Source organism: Felis catus, chromosome B4 (genome assembly GCF_018350175.1).
Source record: "Felis catus isolate Fca126 chromosome B4, F.catus_Fca126_mat1.0, whole genome shotgun sequence".
NCBI lineage: Eukaryota > Metazoa > Chordata > Mammalia > Carnivora > Felidae > Felis > Felis catus.
Window position 1 is genome coordinate 134479046 of NC_058374.1, and position 15804 is coordinate 134494849.

Genomic DNA, 15804 nt, shown 5'->3' on the forward strand with positions numbered 1-15804 from the left:
TTGGGATTCTCTCTCTCCCTCTCTTTGCTCCTCCCTTGCTATCTCCCTCTCAAAATAGATAAATAAGTTTAAAAAACAAAAGAAAGGCAGCAGCCAGACCCTGCTTACTGCTCTCTGACCCTGCCACTCCCGCCTCACCTTGGCCATAGCCACAGCGCCCTTCTCAGTGAAGGTGTTGTCGTTCAGGTTGATGACCCGTAGCAGGGGGTTGATGGCGAAAGCCTGGGCCAGGGCAGTGACACCGGGGTGATTGATCCCATTCTGTGGCATGTGGACCTCCTCCAGAGTCCCGATGATCTGTGAGGGGCAGGAGGGACAGAGCAGAGTGGTGGGCTCCCGAGCTCCAGGGACATCCAGTAGGTAGGAAGGTGGCACTACACACTAGATACAGGGAGAGGCTGCCATCCACTTGGGCACGGGCTTGTCCACGGATATTTTGGGTGATCTCAAAGCAGAACTCTGGGCATGGCTGTATCTGATCCCCTCCATAGCCTCATGAGGGAGACTGACCTGGGATTAGGAACTCCACCAGACAAAGACTAGGGATCAGAAAGGCTAAGTAACTTGTGCAGGGTCACACAGCGCAGAACACAAGTTTCTGGGTCTGGTGTCCTCCACACAGGGAGGACCCTGGGTGTTGGCCCAGGAGTCTGCCCTGGTCCTTCTTTGCACACTGCAGCTCCACTGGGCCTGTCTTTCTTGGGGCTCTCCTGCCCTGTTCACACGGTACGACTGGTACCCCACATCTACCTCCTTTTCTAGGGGGCGGGGTCTTCCCCAACCACCTAGCCTTTCTTCATCCCAACCTTTTGACACTTCCCTTCTCTCTGCTTGGAACACTCTGTGTCCTTGTTTGTTGGCATTTTCTTGGTAGACTGACTCCTATGCAGTCTTCCTATATACCTCTCATTTTGGATACCTCCTCTCCCAGGAGGGCTTCCAGGATGCCCCCACCCCCACCCCAGGCACAGGCCAGTGCTCTGCCTGTATCCCCAGAGCACTCTGTCCTTCCACTATCATGGCGTCCGTCATCTGGACTATCAACAACACCTTCCTGTCTACATTCCACCAGTTTCTGAGCTCTGAAGGAGCCCATGCCCCAGTCTCCGCTTCCACCAAGGATTGAAGCCAGGCCTGCAAGAACTCTCCAACTAGGGGCCTTTCATTGTTCCAGGGTACCAGAACAGCGCAGAGGGTTCACAAGCAAATACAGGCAGGCCAACTGAGGAACGCTACCAGTCAGGGCTGCTCAATATTTTCTGTCCCGCAGACCCTTCCGGCGGTCTGGTAAAACCCCTGGCACCCTTCTTAGCATGTTTAATAATCTTAAAACAAATTATATAGGACTACAAAGGAAATCAACTCAACTGGAAGACAATCCTCAAAATAGTTAGAAAAAACCCCAAAGGTGTGCTGGAGTAATATGTGTTTACCATATTACAAAGGCACTGAACAACAGCACCTCGGGGCAAGTCTGCAGTTACTGTGACGCTACCGCATGAGAAACGTTTCTGTAGATCTGTACAACTATTTCACGTGAAAACATTTGTGATTTCTACCATCAACACAATCACGGACGGGTGTTTTCTCTTTTCTCTTTATTTTTTTTAAGTTTATTTTTTGAGAGAGACAGACAAAGTGCAAGAGGGGGAGGGGCAGAGAGGGCAGGGACAAAGGATCTGAAGCAGGCGAGCCCGATGCGGGGCTCAAATTCTCGAACCCTGAGATCATGACCTGAGCTGAAGTCAGACACTTAACCGACTGAGCCACCTAGGTGCCCAATCGTGGGCATTTCTAAAGCAGCTGAGGCTTATCGTCTACTTTCACAACTGAAGGTAACGCTACATCTTAAGGGCACCTGGGTGGCTTAGGGCACGATCTCACAGTTCGTAAGATGGAGCCCCGTATCAGGCTCTGTGCGGTGGCTGCTTGGGATTCAATCTCTCTCTCTGCCCCTCCCCGCTTGCACTTTGTCTCTCAAAGTAAAGTAATTAAAAAAAACCACTACATTTTAGTTATGTTAGTGTTAATAATCATGCAATCTTCCCCCATCCACGTTCAAAGACTCCCTGGGTTCTATCCACAGACTAGAGGCATCCTACGGACCCCAAGTCCAAGAGCACAGAAGGACATCTGATGGATGCTTAGCACAACCACAGCACATCCCCATTCCCACCCACCACACTGGGGACAGCAAGGTGAGGGAAGGGGCGCAGAGAAGGCGTAACCTTTAACGTCATGATCTTTACAAGGACGGTAACTAGGCTCCTCCAGCTCCAGAGGCAGCAAGAGCTCTCCTGCAGCCCGGGGTCCAGTAAGGCACTTGTCCCCCCGCTATTCTCACTCTCTGCCTGAGGCAGGCGCTCCACCAGGTAGACCGTCTTAAGTAGCAACACTATGGGGAATGTTGCTGTGGCCTGAATACAGTTAATACCGCTAGGATACTGTCTGCCACAGAAAACATTTACATTAAGTGAAAAGACAGACTCCAACATTCCCAGCCCCATGGGGTAGGGGTGGCCCTCTCCCGGAGCTCACAGTCAAGATCTCAACAGTGTCAGGGGAGGGGGCAGGGCACCAGGGCAGCTATGAGGACAGAGGAGAGTAGAAGGAGAGGAGTAGGGGGTAAGGGCACCTGGGCCACTGCCCCTACCTCCGTCTCAAGGGTGAGTCTGAGGACTCACTCCATCTCTGTGCCCCACCCACTAGAGGCAGAGACACTGACCTTCAGGGAGCCCAGGCCGACGTCATGCCCGGCTGTCGTCCTGCTCGCTGCTCTGGCACCCCTGACTCCCATATCTGAGCCAGGCAGACCTCACTCACTGATCAGAGCCACACACAATCTTCTCAAACAGGATTCCAGGAGCCACTACCAATTCACCTGCAGTGCTGGATGGGGTGGCTTTTCAGACACATCACAGGCACTCTGCCCCACTGCAGAATGAGCCAGCAGGCTCAGAGAGGGGAAGCGGCTCGCCCTAGGCCTCGCAGCTCAATTCCAGAGTAGGGATGCAGACCAGGATTAAAAGCCTCACCCCGAAAGCTTCCGCCAAGGCAGTGGCTCCATCGTTCTCCAGACGGTTTCTGCCAGCCACGAAGACCTTCAGGCCCAGTGGCTTGCCCTGGGCACTGGACTTCCGGTGACACTCAGTCAGAGCCGCTGCCAGGATCTGTGGGGGAAAAGGCAAGGGGCCCAGCCCTGAGGCAGGAGGCCTGGTCTTCAACCTCCCATGCCACCTACTGGCGGTGGACACGGGGACAAGAACTGCTCGTAAGCACCGTGGCCGTACTGCACGTGTGCCAGCACCCACAGCTTACAACGAAGGGCTTTCCCATATTCCACTTCACTTGCGTGTCCCACCACCCTGTGCCTGTTAGAGACGGGGAGATAGAGACCTGGCAGGAAGGGAGACACCAACACGGACAGGTCAACTGAAAGACAGGTCCTAGGGAAGGTGCTTCAGTCAGCTCACTTTACTGCCAGATGCCCTGTCAGATGGGGACCATCGTGATTCCCACTTTCTGGCTAAAGAAACTCAGGCTCCAGGAGGGACAGAAACATTCCTCTAGTCCGTAAGCAAGTGGCTGAGTCTGGACCAGAACCTAAATCTTCTGGCATCTCTTGCATGTTCCCCAACACCTAAGGGGAGCTGGCTGAGACCGTGGCCCTGCCACACTCATTGGACACATGCCTGTGCCCAGGCCAGCCACCCACGGCAGGGTCTCAGCTGCTGGGAGGAGAAACCGGAAACCCAGTTTGTCCTGCTGTTGAGGTGGTGCCAGGAGGTGGCTTCTACATGGGCGATACCAACAGAGCCAAGAGTTAAAAAATACCAGCTGGCTGCTGGGAATCAGAGACACCACAGTAAATAAAACATAAAAGATTCACGAGAAGGGCATCAGGAGAGAAGCAATGTCTCCACAGCACCGACAGGCCATCAGCACGCTCAACGAGGGTCCTCTTGCACCTCATTTCAACCTCAAGACGAGCCTGGGAGGCAAGGGGTATTGGCTTTCAACTATAAACAAGGAAGCCAAGGCTCAGACAGGTAACCGAGCTGGCCACGGTCCCACAGCAAATATGCATCGGAGCTGCAACTGACAGCCAGGTCAGCATGCCTGCACAGCTCTCTGTCCCTGGGAGCCACCACCAGCCTGACTCCTGATGCGGTGGGCCGTGCACATGCTCAGTAGAGACTGTGGACTTCCGCCACCAACCAGCCTCCTGAGGAACCTTTGCAGAGGAGGCAGCCAACTGTACCAGCACCCCCCATTCTCCCCAATTCCCTCTGGAGTCACCGTGGTGAGGCCATCGCTCCTACAAGAGTCCAGCTTGGGGACTCTGGGTCTGGAGAGCTCCAAGTAGAGGGCTATGTCTCATTCCCACGTGAATCCTCGAGGCCCCTCCAATTCCCATGTGCGTGGCACACTGGCCACACTGAATGCATTCCAGCTGGAGGGAAAAGATCCTGAAGGACCCGGAGACCCTGGTGCTTGCAGCCCCCGGGAGGTTCAGATCAGCAAGGCCGGCACCCACGAGATGTGACAAAAAGCTCTCACCGAATGAGTGGTGAGGAAGGTAAAGCCAAGTACAAATCACATTCGAGAGTGGAGCGGGGCTGCTAGGAGGCCCCTGGGTTCAAACTGTTGTGTTCCCTGGGCCATCCCACGTGCTGAAGTAAGGGCAATGCCTGACAGCCAGTTCTGGAAGCTCAGTCCCCCCCGATGGCTGCACAGCAGAAGGCAGCTAATGGAAGGCTGAGGCAGATTACAGGCAGGTGTCCGGCTCCCCCAGCACACCCCACTCTAGGTTGGGCTGGACTTGTTTTCTGTGCTGATGTCAGCACCTTAATGTCTTAACACATGCACGGCTTATTGCCCAATTAGACGGGGGGGGGGGGGGGGGGGGGGGGGGGGGGGGGGGGGGGGGGGGGGGGGGGGGGGGGGGCAGGTCGAGACAGCTGGGAGCACGCCCCGAATCTCCCTCCCAGGGGGTGAGAGGCAACAGGCACCCCCTGCAGGGGAGGCTGCTCCGAGACCTCAGCCTGGGACACTGCGAGCACAACACAAGCTCCCCTTGCTGCTCTGATGGGTGCACGGAAGCAGGTCCAAATCCCACGTTAGTCCCACCCTAGCAACGCCATCTGGGGGCTTGACCCAAGTCCAGTTAACTGGAAGACTGGGAAGAGCATCACTCCCCATTTCAGCATGAGTGGGAGAACAAGGGTGTGCATTTAACACACCTTCAAAAAGATGTCCCCAGTCGCTGTACGTCCCTGTGTCCCAACCCTTTTCTTCTTTTGTTCAGAAAGTGAATGGAGGTAGGGAGGATGGGAATTGGTCTTTCTGGTATCTGGGCCTAAAGGAGCCAAAACGACGGAAAAGAGAATAAGGCCGGGCTCCCCCAGTACAGGTTCTGGGAAGAGAAGACACGCCTTTCTGTGCTGACCAGCCCAACTGGTTGGGAGGACAGGGGGGGACCCTGTCCAGGAAGAGGGTGAGCTGTGCCCAGGCCCAAGCAGTTTCTCTTCCTGGGTTCCCTCCCCCACGTGCACACACTGGGCCTCACGTGGCTCTGCCAGCTGTTCTAAGGGCACAGCGAGTCAGTCTGGGATGCCCAAGCCCTGCACTCTGCGGAGCCAGCAGGTCGAGCATGTATGCGACACTGCCTCTGTGTTGCCAAGACAACACCGAGAACCGGGGAACGGTTGCTTGGCAACCCCGCCCTCCAGGCCTCCACCTCCTCTCCCCACTGGCCACAGGCAGCTGCCTTTGAGGCCTTTCTCCTCTGAAGAGAAAAACAACAACCCAGCCATCCCAGATGGTGGCCAAGGGCACATATTTCCAATGGATGCAAACGCAGCAGGAGACCAGGCAGGGAGGGAAGACGGGTGAGGGACAACAGGCACATGCGGGAGGGCCCGCCACACCCACCTTGCCACCTCCGATGCCCATGCCACAGTTGTTGAGTTTGAGCTCATGAAGGGTGAAGCAGGCAGAACTCTTGAGCAGGGCCTCGAAGCCTCGAACGCCGTCAGGCCCAAACGCGTTGTCGCTCAGGTCCAGCTCAACCAGCTGCGCCCCGGCTGTGATGAGTCCCTCCCCTAGTGAGGTCTGGGCACAGAAAGGGCTCATCTCAGAATCACAGACACCCACCAGATGTTGCTCTTATGCCAGGACCCCTGCCCTCAGGGGGCACCCAGGCAGAGACACAGACCGTTTCAGTACAGAGCTGTCCCTATTTTATATCCAGGACTGGAAACCCTGAAGAGGGCTCCCAATTCAGGTGGGGCGTGGGGCTTGGTATACATGGGGGTGGTCAAGGAAGGCTTCCTATAGAAGGTGGCTTATGAGCTCAGGCTGGATGAGAATCAGTTAACCACAGATGAGGCGATTCCAGCCAACAGTAAAAACACGAACATAAGCAAACAAAAGAACATAAAGACACAGGCGTGAAGCAGCCTACTGTGTGTCTAGGACTCCAGAAGAGATTGAGGCTGGAAGGAAAGAGAGGAGTCAAATCAGGCAAGCGGCCCGAACATTAGGCCAAGGACTGTGACCCTATAAGCCCGAGAGCAAAGGCTTTGAGGTGGGTGAGGGACAGAGAGGACACATCCTCCAGGTCTGAGGAGGGCACACTGATGTGCAGAGGGACGCCGGATATGCCGACTGCCCGTCCAGGAGCGTGAGACAGTGATCCAGGCAGCAGAGGAGGAAGCTGGCTGGCCAGCGTGGTGGGAGATGGGAGACGTGAGCCCCAGGTCAGTCACAGGCCTCACAGAGGGAGGAAGACCTGCAGAAGCTGGGCGTTCAGAGGATGTGCAGGAGGGAGGCAGGCACCGCTGAGGCCTCTGGGGTTTCTGGCGGGCACCGGGCAGATGGGTGCCTGTCTCTGAGCCACAGCCCAGGATCGACGTGGCATGGAGACACCGAGCTCTTCTGGGAACCTCCTGGGCTGGGGATACCTACAGTTCCCCAGGAGATGGGTGAGGAGGAGGCTCTACCAGAAACTGGGGGCAGAAACAGGCGGGGCACTCATCATGCACACGGTTCCCAGTGGAGGGCAGGGGGTAGCAAGAGACACCGTCCCTGTGCAGGCCACGGACAGGATAGCTGAGGCAGTTTCCACTGTCTTCCCCACCACTGACTCAGCCAACAGAGGGCCATTCTCTGGCTGCCCCAACCTTGGGAGAAGGCCACGCCCCTGCATTCTGGCCCCGAGGACCTCCAGCCCTCCAGCAGTCAGAGTTGCTGAACCCTCTGTGTCTGCTCCACCATCCCTGCATCTCTGCCTTTCCCTGACCCCAAATTCTCTTATCTGCTTTTCTAAGATTCACTCTTGTTGCTGGTAATATGGAGATAAGAATATCTCCTTTAAAGATGGAGAAACTTGGGATGCCTGAGTAACTCAGCTGGTTAAGCGTCTGACTCTTGGTTTCAGCTCAGGTCATGATCTCACCGTTTATAAGTTTGAGCCCGCATCCGGCTCTGGTCTAACGTGCGATTCTCTCTCTCCCTCTTGCTCTCTGCCCACCCGTGTGTCTGTACACACACACACACACACACACACACACACACACACACACACACTGTCTCTCAAAATAAACTTAAAAAAAAATTGAGAAACTTAAATGCTAAAATTCAAGTAAAATAATGCACACAGGGGCCCATAGTTCGTATCCAACAAGTATGTTTTCTTCCCTCCCTCTTCTAACTTTTTTTAACTTTTCTTTTTAATGTTTATTTATTTTTGGGAGAGAGAGAGAACGCGAGCAAGTGCATAAGGGAGGAGCAGAGAGAGAGACACACAATCCAAAGCAGGCTCTAGGCTCTGAGCTGTCAGCACAGAGCCTGATGCAGGGCTCGAACTCACAAACCATGAGATCATGACCTGAGCCGAAGTCAGGTCGGACGCTCAACTGACTGAGCCACCCAGGCATCCCAACCTCTTCTAACTTTCAATCCTTTTACATACAAACCTCCAAATGAATTCACGTAATTTATACTCTAAATTCTACCTTCACCTGGTTCTTGTTCACCCTTTGAGGCTGGTAACTTAACCAGCTCCCCAAGGGCTTCCTCAATCCCCCAACAGAGGAGCCCTCCCTCTGGAGTCCCCATTAGGGCACCTATCACTTCCTGAATCACCTTTAGTTGTTTACCAGACCAAGGTGCTTTATTATTTTTTAAATATTGACTTATTTCAAGAGAGAAACAGAGAGAGAGAGCACACTGTGCACATGAGATCAGGGGAGGGGCAGAGAGAGGATTCCAAGTTGACAGCACAGAGCCCAACTCAGGGCTTGATCTCACCAACCAGGAGATAATGACCTGAACCAAAATCAAGAGTTGGACACTTAATCGACTGAGCCACCCAGGTGTCCCATTATTATTATGTAAATTTATTTATTAATATATTTGTTTATAGATCTATGCATTCATTTAAATGTAAGCTCTACACCCAACATGGGGCTTGAACTCACGATCCTGAGATCAAGAGTCACACACTCCACTGAGCCAGGTTCCCCCAGAGTGAGGTGCTTTAGAAATGAGGTTGGTACATGGGCACCTCAGGAACCCCCGCATTGACTAGAGGCACGGAGGACTGAGAAGGCAGCCTGCACAATCAGGGTGAGAGACCCCATAACACAGATGGTCACAACAAATAACTGACCAAGAGCCTCACCGTGAAGGCATCTCATGTACTAGGCCCCATGTTCCTGAAAGGCTGCCTATTACCAGCCCTGCCTCTTTCCCTTGAGCCCCAGGCAAGCCACATTCTGCTCAGTGATGCCCCCTCTCACCCCACCCACCGAACCCCAGGCTGGGAACCTGACCCGAGCCAAGCTGAGCCCCAGGAACGGGGAAATGGAAAACAGTGTGGATGGAAGCCACCCATGATGAGAAGCAAAGCAAAAACAGTGGTATGGAGAAAGGGAGGGCCCAGGGGGAGATGGGGGGGGTGCACAGAAGGGCATGATGGGGAGCACAGGGAAGTGCAAAGCTAAGAGAGGAGTAAGAGCGGAGGGAGTGAGATCTGCGGTGAGGGTGAAACCACGAAGGTCAGGAATGAACCCTGGAATCCCTAGGCACTGCTGTGCCTCCTATCACTAGGCCTCGAGTCTCCATTCTCACCTGTACCCCCACCTGCCCATCAGGACACAAGACAGAAGCTGTGCTCCCCTGGCTTCTATTCCAGCATCTTCATCACAGGGTGAAGAAAGTGTGGGCAAAAGTGTGAAAAAAAGCCCTGGGAACTGCTAAAGGGGCTCCTGTGCCCAGGGGAGGGGAGCAGCGGACTGTGCACTTACCAGGGCTGGTGGGATCTCAGACCGCAATCTCCCTGTGAACATGTCACTCCAGTGGCATCGCTTTGGAAGGAGGAGGAAGAGAAGCATTAGGGGTGCCCCTCAGAGGTGGCCTGCAGGCAGCACCTCACCCTTGTGGACCACTGACAGTTACAATGCTTCTTAATTTTTAATTTGAGTTTCCTCAGCAAAAAGCTGGCCCAGCTCTGGCGGAAGCTGGGGGAACCTGGCGGCCTCCAAAGGCCATACAGGGCTCAGCAGAACTGTCAGGAAAACCTGACTGGCCCAATCCTCTCGTTTTCCAGGAGAGAAACCAGGCTGAGAAGGAAAAGACCGGCCCCAGGCCCAGGGCAGGGGCAGGACCAGGGCCAATATGCCAGACTCCTGGCCCAGCGCTCGTTTCCGACATCAGTTTCCCCATACACTGTGGTGAAGCAACACATGTCAGGATTTGGGTGGCAGGGGCAGAAAATAAGCAATATAGGATCTAGCGGCCAGGAAGTTACTAATTTTTCAAGGCTTTTTTTTTTTTTTTTTTTAAAGTAATCTCTATGCCCAATGGGGGGCTCAAACTCATGACCCCGAGACCAAGAGTCTCATGCTCTACTGACTGGGAGAGCACCAGCCACGCACCCTTCAAGGCTCTTCTCAACCCTCTGATCACCTCCAGAAGGTAGCCTTGCTTTGGGGCTGGTGGATCTTGCCCACCTCCCCGCTCCTTGCTCATCTGCCTTTGAAAAAAGGATGAGCAGGACTCACGCTCAAGAGGGGACAATGCGTCAAACCAGAATTTAATAACGCTATTTTGTTTCCTTTATGGTAAGGAAAACCACTTTACATTTACAGAAGGGATGTTTGCTTTTACATGACATCAAAGTGAGCTGACTTAAACAAAATATCAGGTAATGGCACCAAGGCGGCGGCTCTATGATAGGCCAGCAGAGTTTAAAAGCTCCAAGCACACAGCCTTACCCTTCAACTCTGGTTGCTATGTCCACCCAAAATATCAACTCAGGCAGCTCCAGCCTTTCCTGGGCCAATCCTGGGAATGATGGAACCCAAAGCAACTTTCCCTTGAAAATCCAGTCCTTGAAATGTCTGAACTAAATGAATCGAACCTTAAGTACTGGGCAAACTGGTTTCCTTAGAATTCTCAAGGCTTCCAGTAAACAAATCAACACCCGCAGGGCCTGGGGGGCAGGGCTGGGGGGGGGGGCAGTCTACATGGGTGGGCTCAGTGAGTCACATCTGAAGACCGGTGCTCAGGGCCAGGACAGGCAGCCACAGCCTGAGCGCCAGAACCCTAACAACTGGCACCTTACCCCGAAGCTTCCCAAACCCATGTCTGATGGGTCAAGGGTCAGCATGGGGATTTGGAGCACAAGGACTAGGTTCCAATTCCATCTTAGCTGACTCCAGGCCTGCCACTCACCCCGCCCAGTCTCTGACCCCTGGGATCCCCTCTTTGGAATGAAGCTTTTGGCCTCAACAATCTCTAAGTGAGCAGTAGTAACCGCAGAGCAGTTATGATGCTGGGCTGTTGTCTGGACTCCGATCCCACCTCACTCCTGAGATGTCTGACCCTGGACCACACTTTTCTCATCTGTCAAGACCTAGCTTATGCCTGTGTTGCAAGAAGGGTGGTAACATCTTAACTCGCATCAGCACCCCTGCCCAGAACACCCCTGCAACCAGGACCCTGACCCAACCCCGGCTCCCTCCTGCACACGCAGAGCTGAGATGCTGGGTGGAGCGACTCAAGGCGCTAGGCCTGCACAGGATGACAAGAGGCACAAGGCACTCCTGATGGCCAAGCTCTCTCACGACACAAGCCTGCACAAGCCTGGTCACCGAGGCAAACTCACAGGGAAGAAAACCCTTTTACAGAGGAGCCCAGACTCAGAGCGGAGTTTGGTGGAAGGCCACATAACGCAGATAAGGTGGTGGAACCAGGGCTTAAACCCAGACCTCAGATGTCAAAGCACAGCTCGTGTAGCCTCCGGGCCCAGGCCACAGCTCCTCCATTCCTGCCCCTTCACTGGTCGCTGGGGTGGGTTGAGTTCTTTCGTAGGACAGCGTCCCAGCTTATGCTCAGGAAAACAACAGGCACTGGGCCGAAGAGAAGAAACGGCCAACGGCCTGGCTATTAATCTGACTGCCATCTTCCTGAGGAAACAACAGCAAGGCCACCTCATGAACTAGCTCTAGGTCCTCACTGGGCAAACCCGCTCTGCCGGCCCTGGCCCTGCATTCCTTCCCTTCAGAAAGCACAGTGGGGCTGGGGAAGAGCACTGGACTTGAGAGTGTGCCATGTGGCTGGGCTACTTGTCAGCATTAGGATCCTGGGCTGTTTACTCAGCTCCTCTGAGCCTTGGTTCCCTTGACTGACAAAAGGGACCCAGTCTTTATTCCCCAGGGTGCAGTGAGGATTAAATGACATGTGCAGAAGAGCCCAGCACAAGCCTGGTCCCACAGGCACTGAGCACCATTTGCAGCTGGGAAAGTAGGGCTCTCCCTCGTGGCTCTGCAGAGGCTTTAATGTGCTAATAAACAGTAGGATTCCCGGGAATGGAGAGCGTGCAGGGACACCTTCCTGACGTTTTAAACACATGATACCCCAACTCTTCTCACAGAGCGTTTTGAAGGACTGGAATTTCATGGGAGTCCCCTAAAGTGGGGCTAGCTGAAGGCTCTCTCTGTCCAGTTCCGCTTCTTTCCCCTTTATCTTTCATGGATGTTACTGGATAAACCTGACATTCGTATCTGTTACTGGGGGACCCAAGTGGACATATCATGCAGGGAGAGGGAGGGGCTCTGGCCAGCACCGGGAGGCCAGAGCAACAAGAGGAGCTGTTCATGGTGACCGCCAACAAGGCAGGACCCTAGAAGGGTCTAGACATAGGCAGGGGTTGTGGTGGCCTGAGTGAAGCTTAGCCCCAACCAGTCTGGGCCTGCTCGCCCTGCAAATCTTACCTTCAACTCTGACTTCTTCTCCAAGGCCTTGGCGATGACCCTGGCTGCCTCCACGCCCACCGTATTGCCCTCCAGGCGCAGAGCCTCTAAGCCATCAAAGTCTTCGATCTCTTTAATCACATCTTTGGCTGGAAGGACCAAAGAACAGAACCTTAGATTCTGGAATCACCAATAACTGAGGCAGAAGAGAGCCCAGCCACTACCTCATCACTCACAATTCCAACAGCCATAGTATGCCTGCTGTGTGCTGGGCCCTGGCTTGCAAAGGAGACTGGACAGGCTCACATTCTACCAGGGAACACGGCTACAAAAACAATTCCTCTGCAGTGAGTGTTAAAGGAGGCAGGTGTATGGAAGGCTTGGGAGACAAAGGAGGAAAGAAACAGGCCGCATAGGGCAAAGGGGCTTGAAGCACTTTATAGGTGGTGTGTGCGGAGGCTCTCTGCATGGGGGGTGTTTTCCAAGCAGGAAAACAGTGTCCAAGTCAGAGGACCAGGGGTACAACCACATGAAGGCTGTCAGTGTCACAGGATTCATGCGTGGGGTGCTCATTACTGTATTGTTTTTGTTATGACGAAAAAATCCCAAACAAGCTAAACGCCCATCAGCAGAGAACAGGTTAATTCACTGGGATACATTATACGGTTACGCTGCCGTCATCATGAATGGCGACACAGGTGTTTACCTGACTTGGAAAATACTCATGTCATAGTGGTAAGTGAATAATGAGGTTTTCCACTGGTGTTTGGTCTGACCACACATGTAAAATATTATACCTATTAAAAAATACATACGGGGCGCCTGGGTGGCTCAGTGGGTTAAGCGTCCGACTCTTGATTTCAGCTCAGGTCATGATCTCACAGCTTGTGAGTTCAAGCTCCGCATGGGGCTCTGTGCTGACAGCAAGGAGCCTGCTTGGGATTCTCTCCCCGCCCCCTCGCCCCCCACTTCCAACTTGCACGTGTGTACACAATCTCTCTCAAAATAAACTTTTTTTTTTTAACGTTTATTTATTTTTGAGACAGAGAGAGACAGAGCATGAACGGGGGAGGGTCAGAGAGAGGGAGACACAGAATCTGAAACAGGCTCCAGGCTCTGAGCTGTCAGCACAGAGCCTGACGCGGAGCTTGAACTCACGGACCACCAGATCATGACCTGAGCCGAAGTCGGCCGCTTAACGGACTGAGCCACCCAGGCGCCCCGAAATAAACTTTTAAAAAATAAATAAAAACAAAAAGATAAAATGTATTCTATCTCTCTCTCTTTCTCTCCCTCCCTCCCCCCCCCCCCCCACCCTCTTCTCAAGGTCTAAAAGGATAGAAACCCAATGTTCAAACAGTTTTCTCTACGTGCTGGGATTATGGCTGATTCTGTGCTTTTTCCATCATGTGCTTGATAAATTCTTTTTTTTTTTTAATCTGCTCAATATATTCTTGATATACCAAGTTATAAAGCAACTTTTAAAGTACCCATCATTATGATCCTAATTAGTAAACAAGAAAGAAAGAATGAAGGAAGGAACTCACCTATGTTTAGAAAGAACACTGGAAAGAAAATGCACCAAAATTAACAGTAGCTGTATCCTGGGCTGTGAGATAACAAAAGGTATGGTTTTTTGCCTTATTTCCATATTTCTGTGTTCTATAACGAGCATGTATTAAAATTTTACAATCTGAACAAAAACACACTAGATGCACAAGACAAAGCCCATCTAGTCCGGCTGGCACGAGATGCAAAGGGGATGAGGTGGTGGGGTGGAGGTGTGTGTGGGAGAGAAAAGCTGGACCTGACCTCTTAGGTGACAAAGACCACAGACGGGGCTTCAGGAAGGTGGGAAGGAGCTCCCTGAGAAGCTGTCCCAGTGGGGCCTTTGTACCTGCCTCCCTCCCTCGGCCTCCACCCCAGCAGCCAAACTCCCAACCTGCCTGGCAGGTTTCACAGCCCTGGTCTCCTTGCAAATGCCGCCTGCTACAATTTTACACTCTTCTACATGATTACTTGATTGTTATGTGGAGACTTTACCCCCTTCCTCACTGGGTCCTGCTCCCATGGACTCTGCCCCCCAGAGACCAGTGCTTAGCATTCTCTCCCACACCTACTCAAGTAATTACTGTTACATCTACTTCACAGTTGAGTAAGTGGAGACACAGAAAAGGTACTAACTGCCTACTAAGGTCACTCGGCCACTGTCTGGCCGGCATTCATTTTCCTTTTCTCATGTCACGACCAGGAGGGCAGGCCAGGGAAGAGCCTCCCACATTATCTAGAAGGGGACACTGAGGTTTCAAGGAATGAAGCAAACTCTGCCCGGTTCAGGAAAACAGCAGAGTTAAAGCTTCAGGCTGATCCTCCAAACTTCTACCCATGTGCTCCTCCCCCATATCCTTGCTTCCTATACAACCAGGGACTTTATGCAGCCCCCCGGCAGGAAGCCCCTAAGACATCCCCCGCCCCTGGGGGGCCACTGTGGAGCTGCAACTCCGGGTCCCAGCTGCCCAGGCCTCTTCTGCAGCTGGCTCACAGTGCCAGGGCTGAAATAACCTCTCAGCCCCTTGAAAGACCTGCTCAAAAAATGGAGCCCCTCTAACATCCAGGTTAACGAGGAGAATGGAGCGCCACTCAAGGGAATGTTTATGCAGCCCTTAAGAGTCAAGTGACAGAGCTGTCAGGGCCCCAAGGGAAGACAGACGCCCTATAAGGGATGGAAGTACAGAGATTCACGGGCAGTGTGCAGAAGTTCAGCCCTGGGGAGAGTCACAAGCGCAAAGTGAGCCTGGAAGAAAAAGCACCAACACGGGAAAAGCTGGGACAGGAGAGGGTGATCACCGCTGGGTTGCCTCTCTCACTTGGTTTTCAATCCAAACGGAGTTATACGTAACTTAGCAACGGGTTAGGGATGGGTCCCACCACCCCTGAAAAACCACCTGTCACCAGGCTGCGCGCAGGGACCGCCTTTCAGCCTCCACCACTTCACAAAGTACCAAGTTCCGTGTGTGTATGACTCAGCCATGTAAAGCAGAAAGTCCTTTCTTTGGTCCTTAAATGACCTACTGGGGAGTGTAAAGAACCTTGTTCCGGTCATCAGTTTCATGGCTTCCTCACACAGGCCTTTGCCCTCTCTGGACTGTGCCAGCTCACTCCCGGCCAACCTGGAGTGCCTGTCTGGGCCCAGGATTAGGCTGCCAGGCTCCTCTGCACAGCATTCAAGAGCCTCTGCCCTGGCCGCCCTATGGCATCCTGATTTCCTTTCTCCTAAGCCCACCCTGTGTGTCTCAGCTCCTGTGCCTACCTCATGTGGCTCTCCCTGCCTACAGTGCCTTTTCTCCTTCAAGGACAGTTCAACAAACACGACCTCATCCACGGAGACTTCCTGGGCCCTCCTTAACTAGAAGTGACTCCTGTGCCTTGCCTTTCTTTCTAGAACTTGCTGTTCACGTTTCTCAGAGCATGTCTCGCCTTCTGTCCCCTGGCAGTTGAGCACCTCCTTCCCACTCCAGCTTAGGAGCTCCTCAGAAGCTGGGGC

The 15804-nt window shown here is 53.3% G+C and overlaps 1 protein-coding gene across 5 annotated transcripts in view; it reads right to left on the reverse strand.

Annotated features, from left to right (window-relative positions):
• Positions 1-15804, reverse strand: part of RANGAP1 (Ran GTPase activating protein 1) — a 32161-nt gene that overhangs the window by 11055 nt on the left and 5302 nt on the right. For all 5 annotated transcript variants that reach the window (XM_011284242.4, XM_003989326.5, XR_006601150.1 and 2 more), the window contains exons 3-7: positions 12282-12409; positions 9312-9371; positions 5935-6114; positions 3036-3170; positions 139-297 (exon numbers count right to left, since the gene is read on the reverse strand). In XM_011284242.4, the coding sequence (XP_011282544.1) occupies positions 139-297; positions 3036-3170; positions 5935-6114; positions 9312-9371; positions 12282-12409 (662 nt within the window). The remainder of the gene's footprint in view (positions 1-138; positions 298-3035; positions 3171-5934; positions 6115-9311; positions 9372-12281; positions 12410-15804) is intronic.